Source organism: Apostichopus japonicus, chromosome 18, assembly GCF_037975245.1.
Source record: "Apostichopus japonicus isolate 1M-3 chromosome 18, ASM3797524v1, whole genome shotgun sequence".
In the NCBI taxonomy this organism is placed as follows: Eukaryota; Metazoa; Echinodermata; class Holothuroidea; order Aspidochirotida; family Stichopodidae; genus Apostichopus; species Apostichopus japonicus.
In genome coordinates, this window is record NC_092578.1 from 13,431,573 (window position 1) to 13,446,437 (window position 14,865).

At 38.3% G+C, this 14,865-nt stretch overlaps 1 protein-coding gene across 10 annotated transcripts in view; it reads left to right on the top strand.

The window, feature by feature from the left end:
- Positions 1-14,865, top strand: part of LOC139958710 (uncharacterized) — a 162,080-nt gene that overhangs the window by 139,718 nt on the left and 7,497 nt on the right. For 8 of the 10 annotated variants that reach the window (XM_071955995.1, XM_071956002.1, XM_071955994.1 and 5 more), the window contains 11 exons: positions 177-344; positions 996-1,401; positions 1,819-1,921; positions 2,535-2,671; positions 3,251-3,417; positions 3,719-3,925; positions 5,957-6,040; positions 7,365-7,515; positions 8,140-8,172; positions 10,188-11,498; positions 13,425-13,597. In XM_071955995.1, the coding sequence (XP_071812096.1) occupies positions 177-344; positions 996-1,401; positions 1,819-1,921; positions 2,535-2,671; positions 3,251-3,417; positions 3,719-3,925; positions 5,957-6,040; positions 7,365-7,515; positions 8,140-8,172; positions 10,188-11,498; positions 13,425-13,597 (2,940 nt within the window). The remainder of the gene's footprint in view (positions 1-176; positions 345-995; positions 1,402-1,818; positions 1,922-2,534; positions 2,672-3,250; positions 3,418-3,718; positions 3,926-5,956; positions 6,041-7,364; positions 7,516-8,139; positions 8,173-10,187; positions 11,499-13,424; positions 13,598-14,865) is intronic. The other 2 variants (XM_071956003.1, XM_071955996.1) reach the window with 2 other exon arrangements.

The window sequence follows — 14,865 nt, forward strand, 5'->3', positions numbered from 1 at the left end:
TAAACAGGGTAACAAGAGGGATGCCCATTAATGATTTAAAGGAGTGTTCCTAAATTTAAAAAAAAGTCAGTTAACCTATTTTACTTGCATATTGCTTTTCAGTTCACTTTTGTAGTTTTATATATCAGATTACATGACATCTCCATTTTGCTAATCCTGGTATTTGTACTCCTCAGGCATCACCAGTCTTCTCGGAGTTACAGCACCTCACCAAGGAAAGGACCCCCTCAGCATAATGGTACAAACCCAACCATGCAGGGCCATAGGTCACAGCCAGACTTGAGGGCCATGCCAAATTCACAAAGTGCAATACAACATGTTCAGCAGTCAGAAGATGATACAACGTAAGATTGATGTCATTTGCCAATTTTTCACCGTTTTCACCTAGTTATTAAAATTTTATTAAAAATTTAGTGCCTGCTCTGATGTCAGCGCGGTCAGCAAATGATCAAACTCGGACGAAGATGTCTGGCAGTAGCTGATTGCAGAAGTACTCCATGAAGACTTTAGTCTGAAATTGTAAATCGACTTGGATCTGTTTAACATTGTTTGTCATAATGCCAACTCCATTTGATTGTGACAATACCTCAAACCAAAAAGTACAGATGGTAGTGAAGCCCACGGTCAGGAAAAAATAACACTTCCAAGCCTGTGTGTGCACTGTTAAAGAGATCTATGTCCAACATGTCTATGATCCAACAAAACCGCTTGGTTGCTCTTACTCACGAATGTATTATCCGGTAATCCCGGACAAAAGTTTTGTGTCCCTCAGATTTAATGTAATGCAATAGTTTTTTATTGATAAACCATCCTTTTTTCTACAGTAACGCAAACGTTTTCCAGATATATATTATCTTTCCTTATAAAGGTCATCAGTTTTGGTCCCATCTTAAGCACACTAAGAGTATTTTACAATTTGGAGACTGTAGTTTTAATGTTGCTTGCTTTCAGTTAACTATATATATACATTATTTAACTGCTTGATTGTATTGCAGGAGGAGAATAGCATCCATGGAGGCACAGATAGCTAATCTGGCAGGAATGGTCCGTACCGCTCTCCACCATGGAGGCTCGAAATCTAACGGTGGCTCTCCGGTCAGAACAAACCCCCACATGATGAATGGAACCGTCCAATCTAAACCCCTCCAAGATAATGCTCCTGGTCCATCTAGACAGCAACCTAGGCCCAGTCACCCTAATGGCCAAGTACAGGGGAGGCAACCGCTGAGGACCGATCGAGCAAATGGCCCCACACAGGGGGTCGGCCGGCCCCAAGCTGGCATCAATTCAATCCTTGCCGGTAGAGGTTACAACTCCGCCCAAAACTCACCACGACAGGCACATCAACAGCGCAATCAGGCCCTCCCGCAGTCATCGGCCCACCTCGAATATGATCAAAAGGTTAATATGTTAAGGTGTCTCTGTTTTGGAGGGAAGGGAACAGATATGAAGAAGTGGTGGATATGTATTCATCAGACGCTAAAAAAATAGTCGGCATTTGAATCACACTTCACTATTAGAAATTTGAATTATTAATGATAAGGAATTTCCTAGACAGGTTGATTTATTGTGGCACATTGTCAAAAGTAAGATGCTTCAGGGAAGGGGGTGAGGGGTGAGGAGGGGGGTTGTAGCATGACACAGCCAGGCTGCATGGGGTGTAATTTTAATGAAAAGCTGTGAACATACTTATCATTTGGAAATGATTTTGCTCTTAAGTCAAAGAAAGATCGCCAAATGGAGTTTATATTAATAATCGAATACAGTTGTTTGAAGATACATGCTTTTTAAATGTGAAATGAACTGTTTTGTCTTCAGGAAGTCCCAAAGACTTTGAACCTGATACCTGCCCAGGTAGAGTTCATTCCTCCAACGGGTGAACCCACCACCCCAAATATTGGATATATCAGCACATCAGATGGTAAGTTAACATGAAGAAATATTATGGTTTGTCTACTATTATGCTATTAAAATGTTTGTTGTTGTAAGATAAGCTAGGTGAATAAAAAAGTATTTCTTTTAGTTGAAGAAATAGTATTTGCCTTTTTGCACACCAATGGGGAAGGGGTTGATGGAAAACAGTTGAAGACTTGTCTTGATTTGTATAATACTTCTACTTCTCCCTAGAAAATCCTAAGGTTGGATGATATGTCAAATTTGAGGATTAATTCATTGAAGTTTAGGGTTTACGAGATTATCTGAGTGAAGTTGCCTGTAACTGATATGATGAAGTATATTTCACATAGAAGTCAACCAAGCTTTTCTTTAACTTTAATCTGTAGTTAACATCAAAAGCAGTAGCAGTTTTAGGAGTATGCATCCTGTATGTAAAACAAACAGGGAGTTAAGAAATATTGATAAAGGCAGTAAACATATATGAAGAATCTCTTCAGTTGTTATGTAGCAATAATTACCTTAAAAAGGACAAAGAGAACACACGATGTTGAATATTCTCATTAAATAATTTTTACTCTTTGTCGGGCTTCTGTTTTGTTATTCTAAAACCATTCTCTTTATCATTCCTGACTGTGAAGATTCACAGTCTAGTAAAAGGGCAACTCTACAGCGAAGACAGAATGGACCCGAGTCATCTCGGAGGTCTCACCTCTCCAAGAGCATCAGACAACTGAGAGATGAACATCGAAATGTCCGAAAAATGCACCTCCATATGGTGAGCACATGCAGCCAATATGAATATAGCGTTCATTTAGTCAGAATATAACTAACGAGTTACCAACTAATCAGTGACCTTTAGTAGTCGTATTTGTCGTGAACACCATAGGGTAGGTAGATCTTTAAAAGGCATTGAAGACTCGCCCCAAACCATGCCACCCTCTGAAAAGTCAACTTTCCGTTGCTTGCAAGTGAAGTTTTTTTCTTGTCGCTACAAAATGCAGACAGTAATGAAACGTGATACCTTGTTGTCTTTGATCTAGACCTGAGATGTCCATCGCTGCTATGTACACTGTGTTGTGGTTATTGACCGTAGCTGTATGTATTGACTGTACACTAGTGTCTAATTACCGACGGTAGCAAGCTGTGTGTGTATTTCCTGGGATCGATGGTGGTGTCTAACACTTCTGTTACACCTCATTTGAAACTAGGTCAGATTACCGGCATGAGACGTTTCTTTGTGCGTGAGTCTTCACACCCTTTAAGGTTGTATTTTTAACCAGGTACTTTATGATCATAACTATCTTACTTTACACGTGCCTTTTCAAATTTTGTGTTTCAAACCCATCCCTCTCAGGTACAACAAATGAACGATTCCTTCAGGAGCACATCTTACAAAATCCGACAGGCCCTGGATGCCAAGCCAGGACTACACGACCATCCAATCAGAGGACAGCGTTGTCAAGTAGTTCAAGAAGTCTCAAAATATAAAAAGAAAAAAGATGCCATCGACAACGAACTCAAGTAGGTGGTTATTACACCGAACTATGGAATAAAGATTATCCTTAAAATATGGAATACTTCATACTTCCTACAAAATAGGAAATATTGTTTATCCTGTCAATACGAAATAATAGAAATACATTTTTCATTACCAAGTGTGCTATAAATTGTCAAATGTGAAATTAAATTTTTGTTTCAACTAAGCAATGTCACAATTTTAGAAACAGAATTTAAAGATGTGTTTCTGAACTTTGATTCAATTTACAGTGCAGTCCGTTATTAAACTTCTTGTATATTATCGGTGCAATATTTCTTTTTTCAGACAATTAGAATCAAGAGTGGAGAAGTTGAGGATAGAGACTGTAAACAGTAGATCACAAGTCGACATTAGGTCAGTAGACAACCTCGCACAGTTGCTAGGCAACAACAGCAAATTGATTGCGGAACAGAAGGCAATATTCCCGCTCTTAGCAGACAAGTTAAAGGCTGTTATGGAAGGAGAAATGGAGATTGTCGTTGTGGAAGAGAAGTGAGTAATGTAATGGCCTGTAAAAGGAAAGATTGAATCTTTATTTCACCATTTTAATTTTGCCATCCAAGTTCAAGGTCTCCTATAATTGCCACTCTGGCGTTGAACTGGATGCAGGACAAGTTATAGATAGTGTCAACCATCAAAGATAGAGGGACATATGGCCAGAGCTTTGGTTTCCACAAACTTTCCTATATTTTCTATGGTGTACTGCCAAAAATAAAAATAACAAACATTAATTCTTAGCAAACTGAAAAAACAACAGCCTTGTAGAAGCAAACAGCCGCAACCTAAATAGTAAATACAAGCCCTAGCTCTAGTTACAATATGAATGTTTAGTTACATAGAGAGAACACCACTAATTGATGATCCCCCAAAGGATGAAGGTGCTGACAAATACCTGGTAATAATTGTAACCTGTAACTGTAAAACTGACTTAATCTATAAAGGTAACATAACTTTAGAGACAACTGTCGTCTGCCAGCCTTAACATAGAAACCTAGCAATAGGGGCTCACAAATAATATATTCTATAAATCTATAAAGGTAACATAACCTTAGAAACAACTGTCGCCTGCCAGCCTTAACATAGAAACCTAGCAATAGGTGCTCACAGATAATCTATTCTATAAATCTATAAAGGTAACATAACCTTAGAAACAACTGTCGTCTGCCAGCATTAACATAGAAACCTAGCAATAGGGTCTCACAGATAATCTATTCTCCAAAGATCTACTAAGACCTCTTAAATATGGCCCATATAATATTACGGGGTGTATAGCAGACTAGCTAAAACGTAAGCTGACAACACAGAAGTAACATGACAATAAACTAGCGCATGTTTCAAAAGCACACTGTATCAGAGTTATTCATTCTACAAGAGCTCCCTCTACTATCTGAATGAGTTGAGAGCAAAGCCCAACAAAGGTGTTTTTTTTCCTGTGTTTTAGTGACTTGACAAACCCAATGCTTACCAAGCATTTTATATTAACATACATCAATGGATTTGTATGTTTGGCAAGCAGTCAATGTTATCTCAAATGGTAATAAAGTTCTTGTCATCTTCACACTGCTTATCTGCTCCCCAGTCTTATACTGCCTTCTAAAGTAACTCACAGTTGTTTGTAAGAACCACCTCCTTTGGTGGGGCATACATTTAAACTCTACACATAGCTGCAAAGATGAGAAAGTCTGTGGGTAACACTTTGTACTGATTGTTCACATTTGGCAAAAACACAGGATATTCCTGAATCATCTTTACTGTTTTGTGTATTTCCTGTGTATTAAAATAAGTTTGTTTTGGCATAAATTCTGTGCTCACAGCATTTTACAGCACCAAAACACAGCAAGAAGTGTTCTCTGTCATAATGTTACTATAGAAAGTGCAGAGAATGAGAGGAGCAGGGGATTAACTGTTAGATACACTGGTCCCAGGTTTTGGAATACCCTAGATACCCAGGACAATAGTTCAAAATCACTTTGACGTTTTAAAAATACAACTAAAATGGTCTTTATTAAATATGCATGGTGTAAAGTTTCTAGTTTTTGTTTCCTATGTCTAGGTATATTTTGGTGGGGGGAGGGGGGGGGGGCATTATGTGTGTTTTTGTTGGTGGCCTGGCCTTGATAAGCTCTGCTTCTGCCAGGTCTCCCCCACTTCACATCATTTGTATATATATCAATTGTTTGATTCCTATGGAATGTATTTGTATTGTATATTCAAATGTTATATGTTCACTTTGTTTATGTTATGACAAAGTGGAAATAAATAGTTTTCAATTTCAATTGTCTTATACATCAAGCATAGTTTTCAAAGCTTGCCATTAGGGAGAAAGTGAAATCAGGTGGACCATCCACCCAAGGCCTTGGGATGACTTACCAACAGAATGATTTATCAGGGGCTTCGTACCTATAACTGAGTATTGACAGAGAGTATATAATGCTAAGACAAAGAAGTTTACTTACACGTCATTTATGACTAGACCTCGCATCGATTTAATGACCATTCTTTGATATTTATTTTTATATTTAGATTTTTAAGGGATGAACCAGGAATGTTAGATGATTATTTTAAACGATGCAAGAAACTAACGGGAACGCTGTACACACTAAAGAGGTAAGTTTCTTTTCGTGTGGGTTGCTTTCTGTCCAAAGATTTTCCCTAAAAAAAATTTCTTAGAAATTAGAGAAAATATGCTTTAGGGTTAGGTTTTCCTTCAGTTTATTGCACTATGCAGGTGGCGTTATATCTGTTTAAGTTTCATATTGACATACCCATGGGAATTTAAATAATGCTCTTCATTCTTAGTGGCTGAATTGAACTGTGACCCTTACAAATTTTGTGGTAATTGCATAATTGCTGTCCAGGGTAGTTAACATGTCACAAGCACAAACATTTATACAGAACAAACCCAAAACATTATGTAAACCCTCTGGTCAAGGATGAATAACCTTGCAGCTGGGCAACGTACCAAGTACAGTTGAACAACAGGAGATAGTTGTTTGCATTAATTGAGTATCTATGGTATGTGTAAATAAGTTCACAAGTTAGAACATGTTTATGTAAAATAATTGATATTGTTTCTACCCAAAACACATTACTATCACATTTCAAGTTTAATAGGCATATATGAAAGGCTATTCCAAAGGAAAGTGCATATCCATCAACAAAAGAATGTGTCTTTCTTGGCACATATCCTCTACAGACAAGAATGTAATAATGTGTGCAAGTTAGAAGGTGTTGATAATTGGGTTACTTAAACATCTACACTTTCCATATTTATGAGCAAAATTGATTGTTTTGCTTGTCACATAGATCCCATAGACATTTTTAAAACCCTCACAATGTCTGTTTTTGAAAGGGGGGAGGAGGGAGGGGGAAGATTGGGCCCAGTGGGGGTAGATGAGCAGCTGAGTTTCTTAAAGCTGATTTAGGAATCAATCACAGCAGTTATAATAATAATATTGTACAATGAGTTTCTTAAAGCTGATTTAGGAATCAATCACAGCAGTTATAATAATAATATCGTACAATGAGTTTCTTAAAGCTGATTTAGGAATCAATCACAGCAGTAGTAAATAGTGTACAATGAGTTTCTTACAGCTGATTCAGGTATCAATCCAGCAGTTGTTATAATGTGCAATGAGTTTCTTAAAGCAGCTGGTTAAGACTCAACCACAGAGTATTTTATACTGGAGTAAATGAACAATGGAAAACTTAGTGGGGGCTTACCAACAATGGAAAAGAGCAAAGCAACTTATGACTAGAACAGGATGCAAGGGTGCTTTGGCTTGTGACTGGTTTCCCCTGACAACTAATTGGTTGTGAAAAATCACCAGCTAGTTAAAAGTAATAAATGATTGGATCTGGGGTAAGTTAAGTTACTTAACTGAACCAACATCTTCCAAAATGTCATAACTTCATGTTTTCTTTATCTCAGATTAGCAGAGGTTCAGGACCTCCAGGGATCAAAGACAGATTTGTCATCAGAATTACAGATTAAGTCATCCAATCAAGTCCTGCATCACCAAGCCCCAACAGAAACACAGCCTTCATCAAAGCAAGCACATCTCACTTCGACTCTGTCAAAGGTACGTCACCACAGCGAGAGAACCTCCCCCACCCACTCCCATTCCCAAAATAAATTTCCTTAAACTAACACTCTTTGCATGGGGGTGAGGGGGGGGGGGGTAAGGAAGGTAAGGCAAAAATGCTGAACATCCTGGAAGTAACTGCTGGCTGTTGACACTGTCATTCATATTAATTATTCCATTTGATATATGAATTGACCAACACATTGGTTGATATTTAATATTTTAGCCAAATTGAGAGAGAATAATTATTTGAGAAATTACTCACATATTAACAGTTAACAAGTATGTTAACTGTAACACTGCCTTGAAGAGACAGAATGAACATGCCATACACAGGATTCTTTTTGTTATAAACTCTGTCAGCTCATTAAAAGTGTAATTAAAAAAATGCTGCATTTATGGGAATAATTAAATGTTTCAAGTTTTGTGCAGCCGTTTTGAAGACAGTTAACTTTGTCTCATCTAAAGTACTATTTGTGTTTCTGTGTGCAGACCCTTGCTACACATCTTTGCACTCGTATCAGCAATTTGCCCATTTTGCAATGCAATACCAGATATTAAACTGAATCGCTGTATACATATGCTAATCAACCCCTTTCCTTTCCACCTTCCACCCCGTAGCGATTTGCTATGCCACTTTTTCGGAAAAGAAAGGTTTGATTTTTTTCTGTGTTCTGTCGTTGACCCTGTAGTCAATCTAAAGTAAAACCCACTTGTGTTTAGGATCAGTAAATCATGCTCGATTCAATAGTAGAGATTAATTTGTATAACAGTAGCTTATTAAATTGCCATCTAATTATTCTTTTACCTAACTCATTTTATTTAAGCTTCATCTTTATAATTGTTTTATCCTTTTTACATTATCTTCATAAAGTCACCGAGAGCACCTCTTTGAGTTAAGTTTGATTAAAAAAACTTGATGTCATGCTATATCAATAAATGATAGCATTTCGTCTGTAGGTCTGAATTATTCAAGTTTCATTCCAAAATAATAAAGCAAAAACTTCAAGTTTTCTATTAAAATTGCTCCTCAATGTATTTCATACTGCTATGAAAGATATTCAGATAATGACTGAATATGTTAAAGTTGAAATTCAAGTTTTTAATTAACCACTGTCTCATTAATTTTCATTGATATGAAGACAAATCTAGTATCGTGTTGTTATAGTGCCATCAATTGCAATCTAATTTTGATAAAAATCTGAATAATAGTTTGGAAAAATTGCACTCCTAAAGCAAAGAGCTGATTTAATTGGCAAAAGAATTATGTTAACTAAGCCAATAGGTAGGGACATATTTGCCCTCAGTGGTGTTCAGCAGATGTGAAATGGAAAATAACATCTGTCTTCATTTCAATCATGACAAACAAGTCCTCAAACACAGGAAAATTTTAACGGTGGTCCGAGACAACCAAATTTATATCCGGTCAACTTGTGGATGACTTGTTGATTTAATACTTCAAATTCAGATTGCTACTTGTTTGTCAGACAACCAAATTTTTGCTTTTTGGGACCAGCCAAAAAGTAAGACCTGGCAAGACAGCCAGAATAAATCTTTGCCCAGAAAATTGGCTTTTCTGTTTGATATTTAAGCAGACCACTTTTGCTTCCTTGTTTCTGTAAAAATTGCACGGTAAATCTTCAAATATCTCGCACAGCCTAGAGCCATTAACATGTCCTTTAATAATATATAGGTGTTCTTTGTAACAAGATATGGCATCAATCACAAATTTTGTCCACATTTTTCATTGCTCATTTATTTCTAAAAATGTGAAAAAAATGAAATGCATGCAATCATATCCTCCCTGGTAGAGATAAATGTGGCATGGGAAAAGCATTATTCTAGTCAGTTGTTCACCTTTTAAATAATATAGAGCATGTGTCAAGGGTAACTTGTTACTTCTTCAGTAGAGTTAAATATTTCTAACTTTTTCTGTCGATTTGTGTCACGTGATATATATCTTAATATTCAAGTACTTGTTTTTCAAGAGGCTTCACAGAATATTAGTCTCCAGTTGCTAAATTCCCAGTTTTTCAAGTAACAATTGATGGGGCCTTCAATCTACTACCTTCCCTCTCTTCTCCCCATGCATCCCCCCTAACTCCACCCCCACCTCAACCCCCATATCTATCACCATATGATGGTAAGAAACAGTTAAAGCTATTACAGAGCTGTGTGTTTTAATGGGACTCTGGTATGCAAATAATGTTGAGAGCTTCTTCGTAGTATGTCACTTCAAGTCCATCATGGTAAAGTCATGTCTATATCTCAACAGAAGACTAAGAAGGTATGAAAATGAATGTTTGATGGCCAATCATTTTGTTTTTATTGTCCATTTCTTGCAATATATACTGATGAAGTTTCTTTTGTTTTCTGTAGTTACTCACAGTTTCTATGCCTGAGCACCACAATCCACAAGACCCCATAAACTCAAAACTGATGCTCAGAAAGCATAAAAGTTAGCTCAGACTATGGAATTAATGGCGAAAAAGTAACTGAATCGATCTCCAACAGCTAGCTCCGAAAAAACAGTAGATAAATTGCCCGGCATTTGGGAAACTCGTGCGACATAGTTTGTGGACTAAATCATTATGTAATCCTATGCTAACATTTGTTCCTCGTTATAAATATTTTTACTGGTTCTTTCTTTTCTCATTGAAACCCAACAGACACAAAATCCTGACCAGAGCAAACCAAACCGTTGGTTTTCTTCACCGGCACAGAAGTCCAGGTTCGAGCAATCCCTTCGGGATGGCAAGAAGAACCTTAGGACCACCCTTTACGCACAGAATGCCTCCCTGCGGCAGAAGCGACACATAACGTCACTCTTCAAGCAAGACCACCATGATGACATGACGCCAATGGTGACCCCCGAAAAGGAAGCCAGAAAACAGTCCATCAAGAGGAAAGGACCCCCTCCCCCTCCTCCACCAAGGAGGAGCTCCTCGACAGTGAAGGTGTCCCCCGTGGTACCGTACGGTACCTCACGCTCCAGCGAGGCAGTGATTGGTAAAAAAGAGGTACAGATCAAAGACATAACTGTGACTCCTGGGTCTGGTTCAGTTCCAGATATCAGTAGTTTAAATGAGGACACCCTCCTCATGTCAGGGGCTCATCATAACCCCCTTTCTTCCTCCTCGGGGAATCTCTTACACCCCCCCAGGGCTAGGTCATCTGATTCACCCTCACATCCTCCATGTACTACCCCCCAGTCTGTTTTGTCCAAGTCCTGTGATAGTAGTTTGCATGACGTCTGTGAGGGCACCATCAATGTCCATGCTAGTGCTTCACCACCCGACGGGCGTCATCACCATGTGCATGCGCAAAACATGAGAAACATCCGTCTGGACCAGCACGGTTTCAGGGCCATACAAAATGGTGTCTCTGAACCAGACATTATATCCAGCAGTAATCAAAGAGGTCCCCCAAAGCCTCCCAGGGGTAACCTGATGCAAGAGAGGGGTCAAATTAATACCAGGGATAACAAGTCAGCATTCCAAGTAGTGGCCCCAAAGCCCAGGTCAATAGCTGCCCACTCAGGAATCCGGGCTACCTTCCATAGTTCCTCTATCCCACTACCCGCCAGTAAGAAAGCCACTATGCACATGCACCCTAGACAGACACCACTGAACAATGGACCACAGAAACATGCACCTCGCACAGATGCGACCCTCGGTAGAATCGCTCCAGTCGTCAGTGTCCCACAGAAACAGACGGCGAACGAGCAGGCCCCTGGACCCGAGATAGTCCAAGGCACCAAGATGTCGGGCACAGACGACTGTCGCGGCACCACCGACCAGCGTGACCAGAAGACCAAGCAACTCAAGGAACAATATGCCAAACTGAGGGCGCTACAGAGGGACAGACATAAGAAAGATGAGGACGGCAGGAGAGAGACGGGTAAAAGCCCCGAGAATGTACCGACTGGAGGAGATGGTCAACCTGAAAAGCACCCCACTCAGGAAACCATCTCACAAGAGGTGACTCTTCTAAACACCACGCTAACATTCACGCAGCTTGCTCCTGCCTACTGTCTCTCTTGCAGCCGCCACTCCTCCTCCATGTAATCGCTAGCCTTCGCCCCCCCCACCCCCTCTCTGCCACCCCTTCCCCTTCAGGAAATAAAATCACTTCATTTTTACATTTAGAATTTGAACATTAATAAACATCAGATCACTTCTCTCTTCCAAACAATAGACTGGACTGACAAATCTTCATCTCCATCAAATTAACCTTAAACTCATAATTTTATGTTCTTTTAATTGTGTCTTATCCCACTCTGCCTTCCTACCACCTCCCCCACCCCATCCCCCGCCTCCCCCACCTCCCACTCAATACTGCAACAACATATTGGTCTGTGTTTGTGTTGTTTTATTAGTCATCATATATGCATTGCATTCTTTCCATTTTTTGTACATTTTGTAGTCTTTTAGCATATTCACTCCTTTTCCTATTTCTATTCTGTTCATATTCCTTTTCATAGAAAACCTTTATATTCAACTTCTGGAATGTTTTTCAAATGAAAGAGATAAGCAATCTTTTTTGTTATTTTTTAAATTCTCAGAAAGCTTTCCTTCCAAATAAGGACATTTTTTGTTTCTTTCATGATAAAATCAGGTAAAGCGAATTATAAAACAGAATTTTAATTTTAAAACCTACTTAAAGTACCTGCTTATAATGACTCGACACTCTTGTAGTCACCCACTCTGACTTTATATAATTCTTGTTTTTTCAATCCCTTGTATTTTATAACTTTCAGGAGTGTGACTCATAAGTGGATTTTTTTTTGTGTAAAAAAATAAAAGGCTGTCTAGACTTTATTTGTGCTGTTATGCAAAGCTTTATAGTGCACACGTTCTGTAACATCTGAATACTTTTAATAACTTTGTTCAGTTCCAAACCATTTTTTGTCCAAAATAGTATGGAAAAGCATTTTCATTCAAGACCCAAGAATTGGAATATTTTGAAATGAAAGAGGTAGAGGTGTGTGTGTGGGGTGGGGGGGGGTGGGGGAGGGGAGGATTATGACAATAATGGTGTTGGGAGTAATGCTAACAATGGTAGTAATAGTCATGGAGAAATATAAAAATCAAATTTTACACCCTTAGCGAGACATTTCTCATTTCAATCTTGAATGTTTCTTTTCATTATTTTCATGAATGTTGGTATAAATGGGTTCTTTGCTATGTTAATGTTTGCATGTTTCATGCCATCATGCTGTTGTTTTATCATGCTTGCCGAAAGCTTCCCCATGCTCATCTGCTTCTCTCACAGTCATCAATTGTTTTACCAGTAACCTTCCAATATTTACAACCATTATCAAAAGTATATTAACAACTTTCCACAAGATAAACCTTGTTTCAATTTGTCATAAAATTTTGATAGTATTTCCTTGCTACATTTTCAGTTATTTAAGTATATGACATTGGCATGACCTATACATTCATACCTCTATCCTGTATATTAGGCATTGTCAAATGAAAAAGTCAAGCCAGGCTCTCAAGACCATTCAAAAATAGAACTGTGGCCATTATCTTCCCTAGTAGTCTGAAACTTTTAGCTTAATTCACCAAAAATGACAACATGTTGCTGTTTGGTATAGTATGTAAAATATAATGTGGAGGGGGGGGGGGGAGATGTTATGGCCATTAATTAAGATTGGAATAAGGCTTATGGATATAATAGATATTTTATATATTTATGATATAATATTGTAATGATGTATTATGGTGTCCAAGGTCTTCTTGTCTCTTTCCTGTCTTGTCCCAGCCCTGCTTCCACCACCAAAATGATGTTCTGGAAAAAATTGGCCAAAAAGAACATTTTGACTGTATTTCTCAAAAAAGGCTCAAACTTTAAACTTTGAATAACTTGTGGATATATTTTTGATTGTTTTTTACATGAAGGTTTTAATTGAAAGCAAGAGGAGTCTTCAGACCATTGAGGGGAGTAAACTGGGAGACAGCATCGACAGGGCCTTAGATGACCTTGAAAACTTTGCTCTGATAGCTGGCGAATTCAGCAGTTTTGGAGATGCTACCACTCCCCCCACAAAGGATCAACCCATTCTGCTTGAAAGGTAACAGTTTTGTTCCCATTTAAATTTGGTGAGATTTGTCGGCCCGCAAAGGTCGTTCGAATTATCATATTGTAGTCGAACACGACCATCGGACAACTTGACAAATTTGCAACATCAATAAATCCTGATTGCGACCAAAATGTTTGATATGCGACCCAAAACTTCAGTTCATTTTGTGCCTTTGAGATATCCGTTTTGATTCAATAGCAGCTACGACCGGTACAATGTTAGCTATCTGTTTCCATGCCGTGACGACCGCAATTCCCTATTCAACAAGATAATGTCTGCAGCAATCCAGGGTTTGTGTTAATACAACAAGGGACTTTGTTATGAGCACAGCCAGCTGGCTTTTATTAGTCTGGTATACCTTTGTTTCTGTGGAATGCCATTTGATTATTAACGATAGGAAGTGCCTGCTTCAGTACAACAACCCTTTGGATTTGGTTGTTTTTGGGGGGGGGTTTTCTATTGAATATTTAATAAAAACAGATTATAGCAGTTATGAAACCTGGCTGAGAACAAAGCTTTTCTGTTCTATGGCATTTTGTTTCCCTTTGAGGTATCCCCTTAGGTGTAAATATGAGCCAGTATATCAATAACAATGAGCTTATTCAACCAAGTGGGGTTTTTCCTTCTTTTTTTTTTTCCCCTTTTTTTGTTGTACAGTCAAACAGGCCTTTTCTTTGAAATTCCCCTAATTTTCCCAAACTGTGGTACTTAGTCCCTTTGTGAAAATAAAGTCAAATAAAACAGTGGATTTGAATTGCTTCTTTACCTTTTATTTAAGTCATTCTTCATTGAAATAACAAATTACCACTTGGTAGAATCAAGGCCTAAGGGCCTGTACAAATAAAGACACCCCCCCCTGAAATGTAATGAATTTAATGAGAACAATCAAAAATGTATACCAACAGGACAATGTAATTGTAACAAACGTTTTTGCAATCTTTTAACAACAAGCAAAGAAACGACAGCTAGCTCGGTACGTAATTCAATATTAACAATGTTACGCTAATTGCTTTACCCCCCCAAAAAAAGCAAGTTAAAATGCATAAGAATTGTATTTGCCCTCATGAATATTCAATACGCAGTCTCCTTTTTGCGTGGGACAAGTGTCATGAAATGTAGCAACGGATTAGCTGACGGGATAACAAAGACTAAAAATCAAAATATATATCCATTTAACCCAGAGATTTGTGAGACAAGGCACATTGATTTCAACTCCTTCCAGTTTAGGACAGCCTCATAATGCATCCCAGTGTAACCAT